The sequence below is a fragment of the Felis catus genome, chromosome C2 (assembly GCF_018350175.1).
Source record: "Felis catus isolate Fca126 chromosome C2, F.catus_Fca126_mat1.0, whole genome shotgun sequence".
NCBI classification, from domain to species: Eukaryota; Metazoa; Chordata; class Mammalia; order Carnivora; family Felidae; genus Felis; species Felis catus.
The window spans coordinates 141,827,373-141,848,304 of NC_058376.1; the positions used below are offsets into that span (position 1 = coordinate 141,827,373).

The 20,932-nt window shown below is 34.5% G+C and overlaps 1 protein-coding gene across 2 annotated transcripts in view; it reads right to left on the reverse strand.

The window, feature by feature from the left end:
• The window catches only part of TOP2B (DNA topoisomerase II beta), a 65,225-nt gene that overhangs the window by 42,558 nt on the left and 1,735 nt on the right, over positions 1–20,932 (reverse strand). The window contains exons 2-5 of one of the 2 annotated variants that reach the window (XM_023260624.2): positions 8,016–8,186; positions 7,054–7,144; positions 5,660–5,723; positions 623–768 (exon numbers count right to left, since the gene is read on the reverse strand). In XM_023260624.2, the coding sequence (XP_023116392.1) occupies positions 623–768; positions 5,660–5,723; positions 7,054–7,144; positions 8,016–8,186 (472 nt within the window). The remainder of the gene's footprint in view (positions 1–622; positions 769–5,659; positions 5,724–7,053; positions 7,145–8,015; positions 8,187–20,932) is intronic. The other variant, XM_023260625.2, reaches the window with a different exon arrangement.

Here is a 20,932-nt window from a genome sequence, read left to right on the forward strand (position 1 = left end):
TTAAACTTGCTATCTCCTATAATCAAGTAAGTGTATATGAGTACAAAATCTGAGCTTTCTATCAAAGTTACTTCTCTATTACAAAAATTTAATCTATGTCACTTCCCAAAGCCTTGGTTTTGAAAATAAATAAATAAAAACCATCAACCCACTTGAGCAATGGAAATAAGTAGGGAAACATTTGTTTTTGATCAAAGCACTTTCAACTCTATTTACAAAGCCTAGATTTCCAATCTCGACCGTCCTAAAACAGTTTAGAAGTAATTTAACTGATATCAAACAAAAGACATGGTGCTTATGTAACAAGAAATTCACATACACAAGAATTATACATTTGACTTTCATTAGTACTCTAATTCAAAACTCAAACTGTCAGCCAGGTTAGAGTTCCAGGAGTTCTAGCATGAGCCAATGTACTATCAATTAAGCTTTTAAAATGTCTCTGTCAGACATAATACTTACACATGATAGTTTTTTATAGACATTAATTCTGAAAATAATTTTCTCACAATAAAACTACATAGGTTTCCTTTTCTGTAATATTTAATATAGGAATAGTTAAATTTTATGTTGAAAGCATAAAAAATTCAATAAAAATTCTGATCAGACATTTAGACTTTACCTGTTACTTTTTTCTCATCATCATCATAGTTACTGGATGTTAAAAGCTGTCCAAAAATTAATGCAGGAACATAAACTTTCTCTACTTTGTGTTCTACTACTGGAATGCCTTTCCCATTATTCCAAATGCTTATAATGTTAGATTCACTGTAAATAAACAAGCAGAGTTTAGAGCTTAAAATGGTTTAAAGATATGTTAATTTCCATAAAAAATAAACTAATCCAGAACAAACCTGAGTAACTGTAAGCTAAACTAAAGCCATTACTAATTAGAAGACACTCATCTTTCAAGAAAATACTTGCTGAGGATACACATTTCTATCCTAGTCATAACTCAAATTAGGGCCACTAAGATCTGCAGGTAATATTGAAAATTTTCTCAGGAAAAGAAACTTCTTAACCTCCCAGAAAACAGTTAAAGCAGTGAAGCTTTTACAAGAAATCAGCTAGCTACAGGGGCGCCCAGGTAGCTCAGTCAGGCGTCTGACTCTGGATTTCTGCTCAGGTCATGATCTCGCAGTTCAGGAGTTCAAGCCCTGTGTCAGGCTGCTTGGGATTCTCTCTCCCTCTCTCTGCCCCTCCCCCACCCCCCCCCACACTTAAAAAGAAAAAGTCAGCCACAGATCCGTTTCTTTTCAAATACATTAGCCATGATCTCTTCCTGCTTCATTCTACCAGGATACCACCTGTGAATCACAAGCTCTGCAAAACCAGCTGCCATTGCCATTTTCCTTTCCTGCCTGTTGCTGCAGTACATATGGAAGAGGACAAACAGCCTGAAATGTATTCCATTCTCAGACTAAATATTACAGGGTTGTTTCGCATTGTAGCAATCATTGTTATAAACTAATTTTAATGGTTTTAAAAAATGTAGATGTTACCTATTTTAGGTTTTTTGGGTTTTCCTATCACAAAACCATCCGTTTAAGCCCCGAATGGTATACAATAGAGGCTCCTATAGCTAACATCGACTTGATGTAGGCAATAGTCCTGATGGAAAATTTTGCCTACTCTATCATTTTGAGTAGTACATACTATGATGCTTTAACCCATTTAAGAGCCAAATTTGCAAGGAAACACAGCATCATAACCAACACTGAGAACTGGCTCTAAGTTACCATTTGCCAATCTAATTCATAATTATTCTTAGATATACTAAGAATTTAATGTGAATTTCACTCACATATACATACCTTAATCTCTGAAGAATTTTTAGAAGTAGTTATTAAGACTAAAAAATTGCTATAAAAGCCAAAATTAAAATCATATATCCAGAGGGAAATCAGTTAATTAAATCAAGAAAGAAACAAACTAAAAAATAACTTTTAGCAGCACATCGTCTTCTTTCCCTAAATCAGCAACCAACTTTTCTTTCCCTCGTTCTCCAACACAGGTTCTATTCTCCAAATGTCCTAGGCTCAAATTTTGATAGCATTTTTTATTCAGATCTCCTGATCATTCTCTAGAGTCCTTAGTCATCAAGACTTATTAGTATGTCCTTAGATTCATTTCATATGAGTATTCAGTCCTTTCTTCATTCCAAATACTAATACACGAAGCTAGCCTAGTTATCACCTTAAATACTGTATACAAAGCTGAAAAGTCCTCTACTACACGTTTACAGCCATATCCTTAATTATAGTCAAATTTAATTGCCACTGTTCTGCAACACATATCCTATTTTTCCTTCAGGTCAGTTTTAATACTTGTCCATGTTCATTCTCAATTCTTCCATTTCTTTGTTTACTGGTCTTTCCTTTGCCTTTTTAGTCTCTTTGGCCAAAATTTACCCTAACTTTGAGAAGTCAGTTTATGACTTCAGTTCTCCATGAAGCCTTTTACCCAGCCAAAATTATATATCAACATTTGCTTATATACCAAAGTTAGAAAAAAAAAAATCTATATTATTTATTGGGGACCTCAGGAGATTAGATTATCTCACCTGTAGGTAAACACCCTCTACAGAATACACAGCTGAATGTTTAAGTATGTAGCAGTTTCAAATTGCCTATTGTACCTCCACTTGTGCCTCCTATCTCCAGAGGTAATAGTGGGCCCTAGAAACACAGGCCAGAAACTACACTACTTTTCTGACTTCCAAATACTTCTTAGCTTAAGCTTAAAACCTGTAATTATTAAGTACCTATTTTCTATAAGAAACTTCATGGAGCTTAAAGTTAATAGAGAAGAATCCTAAGGGAAATAAAGAAAGGCAATGAAAGTTACAGACCTTAAATATCTCAGAATGACACAAAAGCCAATACAGTCATGAGTAAACCTTTAAAATGTTTTTCATCCAATTTAGTATATCATATATGGTACTATAATTAAGATAAGCATTTTGTAAATTCATTATCACAGTTAAAAAGTAAATAAATAAGGCTTCACATCTACATTCAGTAAGCCTAAGTATGAAATTTGAACTTTCTATCAGTCACCCCTCGCTACTGAAAAATCCCAATCTACATCACTTCCCAGATCTGGCATTTATTTCTGTAAGCTCTAAACAATGCTTCAGAGTTCTATAATATAATCTTTGTTCCATTAATAATCTTCACGGAAATATTAGGAAAAAGAATACTATGTTTGAATGAGCTACAAATAAAGTTTCAAAATAATTAAAACTAAAAAGAAACCTGGAAGACAATCTAAATATCTAATATTCATCAACTGGAAAAAGGTTAAATTATGATATATCAACATGATAATTAGTAACAGTTACAAAGATTTAAGTAGATCTATATAAGTTAATAACAAAGGCTGTCCACAATATGTCAAATAAAAATGGAAAAAGCATACAATCCCAATTTTTAAAAAATAAAAATATATCTGTTGATGTATTTCAATAGGTGTGTACTATTTTATAAAGCTATGGATTTAAGAGATTTAACCCTACATAAACAAGGACACTTAAACTAGAGGGAGAGTTAGAATTCTGGTTAATATGCTTTCCACATTTGTTTTTAATCAAATAGCTGCCAATAAATAAGTTGTTTCAATACTAACCACCATATTCTATTACTTAATGAGTTTTAAGTTCTTCTGTAAACAGTTGCTCCAAATTCTAGCAAAGCTGCCCAAATTCTGCATGGCACCCCCTGCTAATATATTCTTATGCCTTTTACAACCATGGCTGTTATTTAAACTTTACCTCCACATTAGAGTACTATTGAAAAAGAATAAGAGCTAAGCTATCCACACTTAACCCATTAACTATCAAAATTTAACCTCTCCTTTACAAAGAGTTCATGTACACATGTGCACAAAGAAAATTTTAAATCTGCTATACAAAAATGTTAAAAAGAATGAAACTCAGAGGATATCAAAAATGAACAGCAGAGAACACTGGGTCAATGAAATAAATAGCAGAAGAGCAGTTTCCCATTTCAATTCTGCTTTTAATAACTTCTTTAAGGGTGCCTGGGTATCACAGGCAGTTGAGCATCCGACTTCAGCTCAGGTCATGATCTCCTGGCTCATGAGTTCGAGCCCCATGTCAGGCTCTGTGCCTACAGCCCAGAGCCTGAAGCCTGCTTCAGATTATGTGTTTCCCTCTCTCTCTGCTCCTCCCCCTCCCCAGCTCGCACTCTCTCTTTCAAATATTTAAAAAAAAATTTTTTTTTCAAAAATTTTTTTCAAAAGTTAAAAAAAAAAAACGAAAAGGGAAAAAGATCACTAAAGGCACTAGTTACATAGAATTACGTTGTCTAGAATCTATAATAAATTTAAAGGTAAAGCACTCCACCAAGAGCCACTATTCAGTCTACAGCGTTGTTTTATAGCTCACTTCTTGATCACTTTGTTATGACGGGATTCTATGTAAGCTGTTTTAAGTCCATGTTGTTGGATTAATGTGGCCAAAACAATTAAAAGAACCAAACAGCTGTAATCATGTTCATCAAGGATGTATTTAAGAAAGAGCTCCTTCTTCCTTAGCTTTCAGTCAAAATCTTTCCACTCTGAACTTTAAAAAGCTTAATGTTATCTAACATTCATCTATTACTCCTCACTAGCTAGCTCTCCTAAAGCACATTAAATGATACTGTTTTTAACGGATAATTTCCTAAATATAGAAAAAAAGTAATCTTGAAGCCAAAATTTCATTGAAACTCTTTTAAACTCTGCATAAATTACAATTTATAAGGGTCCTATGCACTTTACCACGTAAATCCTCAAGAATGTATTTGTTACAGAAAGGATCCAAAGGGGGGGAAAAATGGAAAGAAAAAGAAAAATCTAGAACTTTAACAGCAGAGTTATGCGGTGATATTTTCATATAAGATACTGTTTTATATACATATATATATGAATCGTAACCATACCATCTAAAATTAGATTAGTGACAGTAAGACTAAACCTGAATTATTAAATGTTCACATTAGAGAAAAACCGTAACATCACTCGAAATTACTAGTAAGATTATAAATGATATAAGTAATGCAATATTTTACAAAAGCATGCTGGCAAAAACAGGATAAATGTAACAGTAATATTTCTATCTTAAAATTGTATTATTTTCACTCCCTTTCAATTCTCCAAAACAAATCACCATAGCGAGATCTAATTAGCTGAACACCTGGTATATATTCTATAATACCAGCAGTTCCTAATTTACAAATGATGTTATAAATAATGGAAAAGTCCAAATACTGGTCATAAAAAATAAATTTTACCCATAATATAATTGGAAGAGTACTAGCAATAGCCCTTAGCCTTGACTCCTAAAGCAAAGACAAAAAAGGAAACATCAAGCGACCACTGTATCACCTGAAACAATAGCCGCAGCACCAAAGAGAGAGAAAAATGGTTTCCAAGTGTTCCCATAAGGAAGTGCTTTGGAATAAAACATCATGAATGAGAGAGAAAACTATAAAAGTATACTATATTATGGCTAAAAGAGGCAAAAATAACAATGTCTCATGCAACAGGGAAACTTTAGGAGTACTAATTGTATACAGTATTTGAAGAGTATTCAAAAGCTGGGGGCTATCAGAATAAAACAACTTAGCATAAAAAATTAAACTTGAAATATACTTACGGATCAATAGAAACTTTAATACAGGTCATATTCTTATCCCTCTGTTTATTGTCAGCTGCATTAACTACAAATTAAATATTGTGATGAGTAATAAAATAAATACATGACACAACTTCATGTGCATCCCAACTTAATATAAATATTTACAGATAGTAATAGTGAAAATTATTACTAATTTCTAATATAAAACTTTATTTTCCAAATAATATTCTTAAATTTTATATCACACTAAATTACTATTGTGTTATCTACTACAAACAAGGGGTGGGGAAGGGTAGATTTTGTGATATATAAAAATAATTAAAAACAAACATGTGCAGGCTATAACCCCCTAAACCAGGTGAGGCCCAAAAGAAAAAAATTTGAATTTAATTATACTGTATCTTTCTCTTGATATCCTTCAATAAACTAGTGGTTTTATAGACAGGTTGAGATAAAATAAATTATTTTTAAATTAAAAAGGCAACGTCTTCAGCATCCTTAGAAATCAAAACTAAATCTTATGTAGTATAATAATATATTTTCATATATTAACCACTGCTGTGGTTAGACACATGACTACACAAATTTGAACGCAAGCTAGCTGTCAAATTCAACTTCAGTCACAGAACGACTATGTTCCTGGTAAACACTATGTAACATAAAAGTAAAAGTGAGTGGATAGCTGGGAAGCAAGAGTGAAAGGTATAAAATGCAAGTAATCAGGTTTACTCCCCTATTCTTTCCCCAAAGGAGGAAAGCTGGAGGAAGCTCAGAGAGACCCACATAACCCAGCTGTCGAGGAAATCTCAAGTGGCTGATGAGGTAGCAGAGCCCAGAGGCTCTAGAAAGTCCTTGACTAAAAATATTTCCAATGTGCAAGCATTCCCTAGCAATCAAATGAGCATCCACATTTCATTGATTTAATTAATCCTATGATTTGGGAAAAAAAAAACAGAGATCATTCAGAACAACGATTGCTTCTGCCCAACAGAAATGACTGATCTGTTGGTAAAAACCACAATTTTACATGTCTCACTGCAAACTCACTAAATCTTCAAGGATCAGGTCCTGTAATCTTTATTTTTAACATGCCGCCCTAGGTAAAAGGGATGCACACACAACCTGCAATGACTACACATACAAGATACAAACCAACTTTGGATTACTGATCAAATACAACAAATTCATTTTATAAGTAATTCAAAGATATGTGCACAAATATGAAAATATTACAGCAAGTGACAAATTTTCTGAAGAACATTATATTCAGCACATAAGCCCAAGATATGCCTTTAAAATTTATACTGTAAGTCTAGCTTTATTTACACATTGATGTATATATATATATATATATATATATATATACACACATCAATGGACACAAATGCATTAAATCTTAAGCAAGTACTCACCCAAAATTTCATCAAAGATCTTGTATAAACCTGGCACAAAGGTAACCTCTCTGCAATTCATTCCTACATCTTCATCATATACCCACATTAGCTGCATTATGAGAAAAATTCAAAAGGAATTATTGGGTAAAAAGCATTTAACATCAATTTTCCATAGTATAAACCCACATCTGTCATTTCCTCTGTTAATACTTAGACTTTCAAAGTAAAAACACATACACTACTTCAGTTCCAATCATCTTCACTACATTCATATCCAATTTCAAAAGTTTCAAAATGGATAAATTATTCATTTTGTATTGAGTCTGTATTCTTACACATAAAGTCAGTTTATTAATATAAGGCACCAAGAATTGTTAGAAACAATATTTAAGTGAAATAGGAAAAAAACACAAAAATATATACATATTTTACTTCATGTTTTAGATTTTTCTATAAAGAGCACAGATTAAAATAATATGAATACAGCATGACTTTAGAGTCAGAGACTTAGCTTTGAATCCCAGCTCTTATTGGCTGAGAGATCTGAGCAAGTTATTTACATTTATTTAAACTTCAGTTTCCTTGTCTATAAAAAGGGGGTAACAGTACCTACATCCCAAAATTGTTAGAATCAGATAATATGTGCAAAAGCCAAGTTCATAGTAAGCATCAAAGGGTCATTAGTGTATATATATAAACTCTATAATTTGAAGCAAACCACAGCATAGACTTAAGAATTTTTAAAAGGTTCACACGCTACCATTTTACTCTATACTCCTGACCTCTAATAGTTTTTATCTCCTAGTTTTTTATCTTCAGCAGGAAATGAAGACATTTCTACCTACCTTAAATCTCTCTCCCTACTTTACATATGACCACAAAGACATGAAATTATGTACTAAGCATATAATCACAAAAATTTTATTAAGTAGAATAGATATACATCTCCTAATCTCAAAATTTAACAAATAATTAATTACCTGTGTCAATGGCTCCACTGACCCAATATACGTATCAGGACGAAGGAGAATATGTTCAAGTTGTGTCTTTTTTTGATACACTCTCTCAACAGACAACTTCTTTGAAGAATCATTTTTGTTTGCAGTTTCTGACTCTTCTTTTTTTGCAGCATTGTTCTGATCAAAAAGAGTCTAAAATTAACCAAAAAATCAAATTTAAATAACCTACCAAGGGGTAAACTAAAATGTATATGGACACAAGACATAGGCTTTCTTTTTAATTATCATATTATCTCTCAGGCTCATGATTTTTAAGTCTTTAAGAGAACACAGGTCTATTTGCTGACAGTCCAGTTCTTTTAGTACAGTGTAAAACTGCAGTTTTGACTCAGCCCAAAAAGTAGGAAAGTCATATGCCTACATCTATATAATCCACAAATATAAATATTTCCCAATTCTGTAAGTTTTCAAGATAATTCTTACAGTCCTCAAAAACTTTCGAAGGAACAGGAGTTCTGGTCAGGTTATAGGTTCACAATGACTAAATCTGGCTAGCTGCAGGAGTCCCCAAGTCTTCCACATACCAACGCCTTGCCATTAAGCTACTGAAAATTATAGTAAAGAGTAGGCAAAAGTAACCTAAACAAAATAGTAACCTATGTAGTTAATTAATATGCACTGATATTGCCGAAAATACTAAGCATGGTTTATGAAATCTCAAATTTCACACTTTTTAGAGGTCATGCCAATAATTCCTTATATATCAGTGCTAGGTACCTCATTACTGAGGCATCCCATGATTCTAGTTTCTATGCCAATTCCAAAGAGACAGAGGTTGGTGATCTTAATCCTAACCATTCCTACAGTAGATAAGGATCCCTAATCCAATTCCCGAGGTCTAGAGATTTCCCTGTCTTCTTAATAGCAGCAGAGAACACACGCTTCTTCTGGAATTCCCTAATGTTGACAAATAAGACATCTCACTAAAAGAAAGGTGTTATACTGACATATTTTTTTACAACCAAAAAATAATTCACATATAAGACACAATGAAAATTGAGATATCTTCACAGGTCTTTGAATTTAGTAGAAATGAAGTGGTCAGAAGACAAACAACAAAAGAGGTTTTGTTTTGTTTTTATGCATTTGAACAAGTCACTTCAATTCAGGTCCTACATATAGGACCTGAATACATACCATCCATACATACCATTATCTTTAAAGTTAATATTTGAAAAAAGGCCATTACATAGTCTTGAAATTTATGTTTAAAAATCAAATGCAGAACCTCTGAGCAGTCTAAACCAGGGCAAGAATTGTAACATACAAACTCCATGGAAATTCAAACATTAATTAAAATCTTCCAGTGCCATAAATTTAACATAAAATTAAAGATACTTAATAATATTTCAAAATAAAGTATTATAAATAACTCATTTTCTATATTTTAAACTATATTCTTATACATTCTTTCATTTATACATTACACTGCTCAATTAAAAACAGCTTTGGGTAAAAGAAAATAATTGTTTCATAAAGTCTTCACATTCTATTTCTATCAAGAGTTAGATGATGAACTGGCCAGAAGTATGAATTATATTTTAAAAATACCAGACAGTCTCCAAATTTCTAATCTTGGCTTCTCATCAGATAGCTCATTAATTTATAGAAACAAATCTAAAGGTAAAAACATAATTGATTTTTTATAATGGGTCCTCAGAATAGTAAGGACTAAGATCACACTCTTTTAGAAGGTGTTTAAAGGCAATAAATGCTATGGAATAAAAGTGAGCATTAACTTAGAACTATTTGCAATCATTGGCATAAAGGTTAGGAACTTATAATAACCATGCAAGTAAAGGCTTTCTGATCCCAGGCTACTACTCCAAATCCCACAACAAAGAAAACATCTTTGATTTGACTAAACCAAAGACAGGTCTACCTAATTTGGGCTTCCACATTTAGCCCTGAGCAGTTACACTGAACTAAAAGGGCACGCACACACAAGTATGTAAAACAAGGGTAAAGCCCTTCAGCACTCCTTTAAGAATTAACAACTTTTCCCATATCCCTTCTTCCTCCCAAATGGATTACGAGAGAATAAGGAATGTTTGCTTGCACCTAACAGATCCCTATCAAGTTCAAAAGTTGTCATTCTTGATAGGATAATGTCTCAAAAATGAGAGAACAAGTGAAACATAGTTGGCTTTGTTAAATTACTACCTGTAATTTTCTCTAAGAATAATATATAAATGTTAGAACATAAGTTGACAAGTGCCTGTGTGGCTCAGTCAGCTAAGTGTCCAATTCCTGATTTTGGCTCAGGTCACGATCTCACAGTTTGTGGGTTCAAGCCCCACATCAGGCTCTGCGCTGACAGTGTGAAGCCTGCTTGCTTGGGATTCTTTCTTTCCCCCTCCCTCCCTCTCTCTCTCTCTCTGCCCCACTCCCACGCTCATACACACACACACACACACACACACACACACACACACACACACCACACACACACCCTCCCTCTCTCTCTGCCCCACCCCCACTCACACGCTCATACACACACACACACACACACACACACACACACCCTCCCTCTCTCTCTCTCTGCCCCTCCCCTGCTCACGCTCTGTCTGCCTCTCTCTCAAAAATAAACATTAAAAAAATTTTTTAAGTATTGAAAGGCCTTAAAGAACACATATTATTTATAGAATATAATAAAACAACTGTTTTGAGATCTGTCGACAATTCAATATTAACTCTCAATTTCTAAAACTTGCATTTAAAACTTTAAACCTAAGTATTTCGTTGAGTCAATATTTTTAGTTAACTTTACCAAAAATTATTTGTTTTGACTATATAAACTCTATTGCTTTAACTTTTATGTGAAAATGTTAGTAATCAAGTATTTTTAAATGGGTAGCTTATTAAAACTACACTGTTTAGTGAACAAAATTACAAGAGTATATAAAAAATATGAGCCCATTATCATCAGAAAAAAAATTACTCATTATACACACATAGGAAAAAATATAAAATACACTCAACAGAATATCATTCAAAATCATCTGTGAAAAGTAGAAATAAGTTATTTTCTTTTTTTTAATGTTTTATGTTTATTTATTTTTGACAGCAAGAGAGACAGAGCATGAGTGGGGAGGGGCAGAAAGAGAGGGAAACACAGCATCCGAAGCAGGCTCCAGGCTCTGAGCTGTCAGCACAGAGCCCAATGTGGGCCTTGAACTCACTGACCAAGAGATCATGACCTGAGCCAAAGTCAGATGCTCGACCGACTTGAGCCACCCAGGTGCCCCTTTCATTTTTTTTTCTGATACACATTTTCTAGTTTTCTACAATGAACATGGATAGAAGTATTTTTAAAGTTTATTAACCCATGTATGTGAAAATGTAAATAAGCTAGAATAAAACTGAAGGTTTCTCTTTTCCAGCGACACTGTTAATACTTACTTATTACTTCCACACTCCCAACTTTCTCACTAGAATCTAAGCAAAAAGTAAAACCAAAATAAATAAGATTGGCAGGCTTGGCATAGAAAATAGAAATTAACACTGTGGTCAGATTTGTCTTTCACTTTCCCATTCTCAACAAATGGCTGGCTCACTAACAGCAAACAGAAAGAGAAGGTTCTCTCCTGAGAGGTCTATAAGTTTTTCTGACAGAAACCTGGAATAATGTCCTGTTTGTTAGCAGAAAGTTGTCCCCTAAATAATGTCCAGGTCACTAAAAATCAAAATCTGGGGGTGACGGGACAGACAGCAACTGCTCGCTCCCCCCCCACCACCACAATGGGATGATCCCATCCCTAGAACAGGTATAAGTACAAACATCTTGGGCCTGAGAACTAAGTAAAATGAGAAAAATCTATTGATCATCTTCCCTCCAGCTGTTATTACCACTATCTCTAGCTAAGAGAGAAAGAAAAGAAAAGGAAAGAAAGAAATCACCAAGTAGTTCTTCAGTTTTAACACTATTACTGATAATATTCAGAAAAGAGATCACAAAACTAGCTTAAACAGAAACAGACAAGCAAACCCATATCGACACATTTATAAAAACACTCAATCCCACAAATGATAAAGAAGACTGATATATATTTGACACTTGTAGGCTAAAAAGAATTATGCTCATTTCATTTGGGGAGGAGAGGTGTTACACTTCCCATATTAATGTCAGTATGTTTGGGTTTTCATTCACAACTTATGTGGTTTACCTGTAAATCTACAAGTTTTCCCAGTGAATCTCTTGTGCGATTAGCACTATTTGAGAAGCTGAAAAATCCTTATTGAATTGCAATAATCCCCTCATCCTCCTGTTTAACTGAGACAGGTAAATGTTAGCAAAGAGGTTTGATTTTTAAATTTTTGTTGTGGTTGCTGTTGTATTCATCTTTTGCTTTTCAAGTCCTTGTTTCACTATCTTCTTAATTTGCTTTAAGTTTTTGAATTATGCTCATTTGAAACACTGAAAAGAAGGGGGTCTTTTGATTCAAAAATGATGATTTAAACTTTTCTTATTCTTATATGTTCATAGTAGTAAAATACCTTGTACTATCGTGATTGCACTAAGTACTCCACATTAAATAAAAATTCACAATATGCCTGTAAAAATAATCAATTACCAAAAACATTCTAAATAAATTTTAAGGTTTGATAAAAGTGAAAACTTACAATTTAAGTTTATAATTTATTTTACTGTCTAAATTTGTTTATGTGGACAAAATACCGAGCTATTTATAGTAATAAATCCAGCATCTAGTTACAATGGAATATAAGAAATCAGAGCAACATTTTGATTTCCACATAAAACTAAAGTCAATGTAAATGTAAAATAACCCCATCTGAAAATATCCTTCACATATCTAAAAACGTTTTAATTCTCTTTGTGGTTTACACATGATGCCATAAACGACTTTTTCTGAAGTTCAAAAGCTGGCTGCCAAATTAATGCATTGTTGGGGATTTTTAAATTATAACAAAAATATCAAAATAATTCATGTAGTTGATATTAAAATATTATTGTATAGCACTTTTGCAATATTGCTAACTCCTAGTGAAAGAATATAGATATAACATTTATCCAAGATTCAACCTTTATCAAGAATACTTCTCAACCACCAGAAAAGAAAGAAAAACATTCCAATAAAACAAATTTTTTATTTCAGAATGAGTATGTACCAAGATCATTCTGTTTAAGAAAAAAAAAAAAAGACTGTTCCATGCACAGTTCCAGAGCTGTCACGTGAGATATAGCAATTTGGGGCAATCACCCACAGTTCCTGTTTTTCTGTGAGAGAATGAATTGCTGCCAAGGAGGGGAGAGGAGATGGTTTGCCAGTTGGTGCTAAAAAGGAACTGAGCCAGTCATTCACATAATCGGCACAAAAAATCTCACCATCACCAAGCCAACAAGAGTGGTGCTAGCAAAACCTTGGCAACAAGCCTTTTCTCCTGTCTTCTATAAATGACCCCCTTAGACTTCACATTACCCTTTTGTTACATCTCCTCCCCTTCCTTTCTCCCTCAAGACTGCCACGCTTTGATGTTCCTTTCACTCATATTTCACCTATGTAATAGAGAGGGCCATGCTACAACAAAAACCAACACTTTGTCTTCCATCTATGCTCCTCAAGAGATGCCCTCCCAAACCAGGGACAGGGAAAGAGATGGAAGGTGAGGGATACCTAAGATCATAAGGAATGTTTAAATGTCCACTGTGAAAATAAAAAATACACTTTCTCTAAAAGGCATCCAAATTGGAAAGGAAGAAGTAAAACTGTCACTATCTGCAGACGATATATTATATATAGAAAAATCCAAGGACTCCACCAAAAAACTATTAAAATTAACAAATTCAGGAAAGATGAAGGATACAAAATCAATATATATAACTCTCTTGTGTTTCTGTACAATGACAAACTATCAGAAAGAGGAATTAACAATCCCATTTACAACTGAATCAAAAAGAATACTTCGGAATAAATTTAACCAGAAAGGTGAAAGACCCATTCGCTGAAAACTAAGACATTGATAGAGAAACCAAAGACACAAAAAAATGGAAAGATATTCTATGCTCATAGAATTAATATTCTTAAAAAGTCCATACTACACAAAGCAGTCTACAGATTCAATGCAATCCCTATCAAAATTCCAACAGCATTTTTCAGAGAAACAGAACAAACAATCCTAAAATGTGTATGGAACCACATAAGGCTCTGGATAGCCAAAGCAATCTTGAGTAAGAAGAAAAGACCTAGAGGCATCCCACTCACCACAGTTTCAAACTATATTAAAAGCCATAATAATCAAAACAGTATGGTATTGGCATAAAAACAGACACAAAGATCAATGAACAGAACAGAGAGCCCAGAAATACACCCACACATACATGGTCAATTAATTTACAATAAAAGAGTGAATAATATACAAGGAAGAAAGGATTGTCTCTTCAATAAATAAATGGTGCTGGGAAAACTGGACAGCCACATGCATGAATGAATGGGAGCCCTATCTTATACCATACACAAAAATGAACTCAAAATGAATTAAAGACTTCAATGTAAGCTCCTTGATGTGGGTCTTGACAATGATTTTTTTAATGGACACCAAAAGCAGAGGCAACAAAACAAAAAATAAGCGAGACTACATCACACTAAAAAGCTTCTGCACAGGGGCACCTGAGTGGCTCATTCCGTTAAGTGTCCAACTTTTGGTTTCAGCTCAGGTCATGATCTCACAGTTTGTGAGTTCAAGAGAGCATGCAGCCTGCTTCAGATTCACACTCTCTCTCTCTTTCTGCCCCTCCCCCATTCACACTCACACACACTCACTCTCAAAATACAGAAATAAACTTAAAAGAAAAAGCTTCTGTACAGCAAAGGAAACCATAAAAAATAAAAAGGCAAGGGGCACCTGGGTGGCGCAGTCGGTTAAGCGTCCGACTTCAGCCAGGTCACGATTTCGCGGTCCGTGAGTTCGAGCCCCACGTCAGGCTCTGGGCTGATGGCTCCGAGCCTGGAGCCTGTTTCTGATTCTGTGTCTCCCTCTCTCTCTGCCCCTCCCCCGTTCATGCTGTGTCTCTCTCTGTCCCAAAAATAAATAAACGTTGGAAAAAAAATTAAAAAAATAAAAAAATAAAAAAAATAAAAAATAAAAAGGCAACCTACCAAACATGAAAAAATACTCGCAAATGATAAATCTGATAAGGGGTTAATATCCAAAATATATAAAGAACTCATACAACTCAATAGCAAGAAAAAATCCAACAAAAAAAATGGGCAGATTTCCTGAATAAACATTTTTCCAAAAAAGACATAGATGGCCAATACACACATGAAAAAACATGCAACATCACTAATTATCAGGGAAATGCAAATCAAAACCACAATAAATAAATAAATAAATAAATAAATAAATAAATAAATACCACAATAAGATACCACCTCACACCTATCAGGAGGGCTATTATCAAAAAGACAAGAAATAAGGAGTGTTAGCAAGGATGTGGAGAAAAGGGAACCTTAGTGCAAGGTTGGCAGGAATGTAAATCGGTGCAGCCACCATGGAAAACAGCATGAGGTTTCCCAAAAAAAATTACAAATGGGGGCACCTGGGTGGCTCAGTTGGTTGACTTCAGCTCAGGTCATGATCTCATAGTTCGTGAGTTCAAGCCCCCTGTCAGGCTTTGCACTAGCAGTGGGGAGCCTGCTTTGGATTCTGTCTCCCTCTCTCTGTGCCCCTCCCCCACTTGTGCTCTCTCCCAAAAATAGATAAACATGAAAAATAATAATTATTTTTAAATAATATTTAATAAAATATTAAATAAAAATATTATTTAAAAATATTATTATTTTTAAAAATTAGAAATAAAATTACCATTGGATCCAACAATTCCACTTCTGGGCATTTATCTGAAGAAAACAAAAATACTAACTTGGAAAGATATATGCACCCCCATTTTCACTGCAGCATTATTTACAATAGCCAAGACACACGAGCCACCTAAGCGTCCATTAATAAATGGATAAAGAAAATGTGGTACATACGCACATACATACGCGCGTACACACACACAGAGGAATATCATCCATCCATAAAAAAAGAAGGAACTTTTGCCATTTGTGGCATGAATGAACCTTGAAGGCATTACGCTAAATGAAATAAATCAAAGAAAGAAAGACAAATACTGTATGATCTTACTTATATTTGGAATCTAAAAACAAAGCAAAACAAAAACCCTGAATATGGAGGGTGAAGGGAACAACATGGCAGAAGGTGACCTATAGGTACAAACTTCCAGTTATAAAATAAGGAAATCCTGGGAATGTAATGTAAAACAATATGACTACAGTTAATCATACTGCACTGTATATTTAAAAGTTGCTAAGAGATTTGATCTTAAAAATCCCAATCAAAAGAAAAAAAACTGTAACTGTGTGGTGATGAATGCTGACTTATTGGTATTTCACAATATTAAAAAAAATACTTTCTCTGAGACAAAAGACATGAAAATTCTTTTCAATAGACTTGAAGAAAAAAAAGACGCATGCATGTGTACACATCTGAGAGATTATGTGGCAGCATTACGTGAATATATGGATAATCTCAATCAGTCCTCAAAGAGCTCCACAAAGTAGACACCCTTATCATAATTCTCCTTCTATAGATGAGGAAATGGAAGTCTGAAGAAGTGTTTTCCCAAAGCTAATAAACTAGTACTTGAAGAAGCTGAATTATGAAACTAGTGATCTGATTTCACAGCCCATTCTCTTAAAAAGCATTGTTACACAAGATACATATACCCTAAAAAGGAAACATATTCCCTAGCTTTCTGTGTGAAAGTAAACGAAAGGTTAGTAGAAAGAGATACAAGTATACCCCAGAAGACTTTTTAATCCTGTTACATCAGGATATAAAAGATGAGGCTTTTTGGTTTTTAATGTTTTTAAAGTGGGAGGTTGTATTAAATCATGGTTACAAAGATAAACCTGGTTTCAATCCCACTTCTGCCTTAGTCAGGTGATTAATAGTTTGTTACCTAATTCTCTAACCAGCCCCACCCCCATTTCTTTCTCTGCAAATGAAAATAATAAACTCATCATACCTTTTCTCTAACAGGGGCCCTATTTTTAAAAACTATAAAAGAGGCTTAGTTTTTAAAAGCTGTACTTAGTAAAATACAACTACTGGCACTGAAATAATTAACAGATCTAAAACTACAGGTAAACACTCACTTCCATTCAGAAAAGTTAGCACCAATTATAACATTTTCTAAGTGCTGCTTTATGTTACTCGACAATGTATCTAACATCGCTACCTGACCACTTGTCTTACTAATGATAGACTTTTGAGGAAGTTATATGTCAGTTACCCAATTTGTTAAGAATAACTGAGGTTAGGGGCACCTGGGTGGCTCAGTCTGTTGAGAGTCCCACTTCAGCTCAGGTCATGATCTCGCAGTTTGTGAGTTTGAGCCCCTCATCGGGCTCTGTGCTGACAGCTCAGAGCCTGAAGCCTGCTTCGCATTGTGTCTCCTCCTCTCTCTGCCCCTTCCCTGCTCATGCTGTGTCTCTCTGTCTCTCAATAATAAATGTTAAAAAAAATTTTTTTAATAAAAAAAAATAACTGAGGTTGGATTATGAATTCAGCTTTTTGCTAAACACTATAAAGGATACAAATAAGTACAACACATGGTCTCTGATTTTAGGGAGTTTATAATTTAATTGTTAAAGGCAAAATTATGCGTGAAAGTTATATAAAAATACTTTTTTTTTTTTTTTACCCATAAGAGTAACAGGAAAGGATGAGTGTAAACTGGAGGATAAGAGTTTCGTGAGACTCTGAGCTAGCCTTGAAGAGTAATTAAGATTTAGACTGGTCAAGAGCCTTCTTTTGGGAGGGGGATGAGTAATGCCATGCGTTGCTGGTATTAACTTCTATTGGGATGCTTGCCAGCATATAGTATTAACATTGTCATTGCATGAAAGTTTACATTTTTTATAGGTATCTCTCATGACATATATTTTTAAATGTTTGTTTATTATTTTGAGAGACAGAGAGTGAGAGCAGAGAGAGACAGAGAGAGAGAGAGAGACAGAGAGAGACAGAGAGAGACAGAGAGACAGAGAGAGAGAGAGAGAGAGAGAGAGAGAATCCCAAGCAAGCTCCACACTGTCAGTGCAGAGCCCAACATGGGGCCTGAATTCATGAACTTTGAGATCAGGACCTGAGCCGAAATCAAGAGATGGACACTCAACCGACTGAGCCACCAGGTGCCCCTAAAGCAAGGTTCTTAATACAAATCTTTAAATAATATTTGAATATACAATCATGTTTTCTGAATTAGAAATATTCACAGTAAACAAAAAAAGTATTCCTTGTCTCTCACTGAATTTTACTTTTCTAAAAATTTTAAATACTTATTTATTTTTGAAAGATAAGAGCACGAGAGGGGGCGGGCAAAAAGAGAGGGAGACAGAATCCAAAACAGGCTCCAGGCTCTGAACTGCCAGCAGAGCCAGGCGTGGGGCTCCACTCACCCCACTCACGATCTGTGAGATCGTGACCTGAGCCGAAGTCGGATGCAATGCTTAACTGACTGAGCCACCCAGGCACCCCTCATTGAATTTTACTTTTGAAAACACTATGTTAGCTGTGGTTTTATATATTTTTTAAAGAAACTTACGTGTTAGAGACAAATACTGAAATATTTACAGATGAAGTGACATAATTCCAGGATTTGCTCTACTTCAAAATAATGAAAAGGGGCAAACTGGGTAACCTTGAGTTGGTAATGGTTGAAACTTGGTAAATAGAAGAAGGCTTCTTATATTATTCTGGGCACCACTTTTTTATATGCTAATATTTTTAATCATAATATCTTTTAATCTACCAAATTAGAGTACTGCTAGGAAAAAAAAGATCAATATTCATATGGTAATTAACTATATTCTAATGTTTCCACAAAAGTTTTTACAACCACTTACAAATGATAAATAACAAAATGAAATTGACTAGAGGGTCTACTAATCAAAGCTTTACAAACTAAAGGTTAATTCAAGAAACTTTGCTTAGTTCAGGAAGCCTTCAGAGCTGTTGTCAGTGTTAACTCAAAATAGTTCTACTATATTTTTCACTTTTTTTAATTTCAAAAAATTAGCTTAAAATGCTATAAATCAAGCACAAACCAAATACAGTATCATAAGGAGAAGCTAATGTCAGTCTTAAACCACCCTGCTTTGTGGTTTCAGGTACTGAAATGTAAACTTTCAGGCGCGCCTGGGTGGGTCAGTGGGTTGAGCTTCTGACTCTTGATTTTGGCTCAGGTCATGAACTCATGGTTTGTGAAATCGAGCCCCAAATCGGGCTCCGTGCTGACAGTGCAGTACAGAACCTGCTTGGGATTCTCTCCCCGCTCCCCCCCACCTCCCACCCCTCTCTGCCCCTTCCCTGCTCTCACTCTTTCTGTCTCTCAAAATAATAAACATTTAAAAATATATGTCATGAGAGATACCTATAAAAAATGTAAACTTTCATGCAATGACAATGTTAATACTACATGCTGGCAAGCATCCCAATAGAAGTTAATACCAGCAACGCATGGCATTACCCATCCCCCTCCCAAAAGAACGCTATCAGGGACTAATTCCATTTTTATTTCTTCCTGTTACCCACAAGCAGGTGGCAACATAACACCAGTTTCAATACAGCAGGCAAAGTTACCCCTCTTCAGAAATAGATGACCACTGAAACAAATCCCTGAATTCCTTCAAAGGAATAATTTCCTTTCACCCGGGTTCAAAAGCATTTCATGTAAAAGCAACTTCATTATTCTGAGTGTACATTTCTTGAACTTCACCACCAACAACAAAAACCATTTATTAAACCCAGAACTGGCTACCTATGTTTACCTCATTTAATTCTCAATGCAACCTTATTTTATAGATGAGAAAACAGACATAGAAAGGATAGGTCCCTTTTGGAGTATGTGTTGCAGAAAGGATCTGAATCTACATCAACTTGACATCAAAATCCATCCTCATAACCACCTCACTATGTTGCCTCCCATAAAATTAGTCTATGATCAATGATGTTGATTACGGACATAAAGATGGTCAAACAACCTGACAAATTTAAAGCAAGCATCAAATCTTAAAGTGGACTTCCGGAGTGATTAGCGTTTCAATAAACTTCTAATCCAACAAGAGGATACAATCTATAAGTAAAAGATTAAGTGACTTTTACTGTATTAGTTTTGTATATAAAAAAAAAACCTTTAATAAATCAAAATTATCAAATGAATTTTCTGATACTGAATGAGACCCTCTAAGTTTCATGAAATTTTTTATGTAAATAAGTTTCCTATTGAGCTTGACAGAAAAAGCAGTCATTTAGTTATCTACAAAGTTAAATACCAGTAAATTAAATATCGCTATCAAATGTCAAATGCCAACCAATTCCATCTTGGAGCAAAATGTTTACCATTACAGAATCAGAAGTCCTCAGGAACACAAATCAGGCCTGGACACTTCCAAATAGGGAATGAGAACCATCTGGCTAACTCAATGTTCAGAAGTTGTTTGATTTTAGTAACAGGGGTAAGGGCCATCCATTTGTAAAAATCAGTGTTTTGCATTTATGCATTCTCCCCTCCCAGAATGGACCGCATGGACCAATAATTTATAACCTCACATGTTATCTATCCTGGCTCTGATCTGTTCACCATGCTACTTATTGGAGCAGCATACAAAATTCGGAAAACTCAACAATAAAAGCCTGGCAAGTCACTTTGCAAAGCACCCTGGCACCCAAACATTAAGTGCTTAAAATGTTTTTCTGCTACCAGTGACATACTTTTTTTTTTTTTTACAAGGAATACTTTTCAGCACAGCAGAACTGCTACTCAACTCCCCTCAACCTGGCCCAAG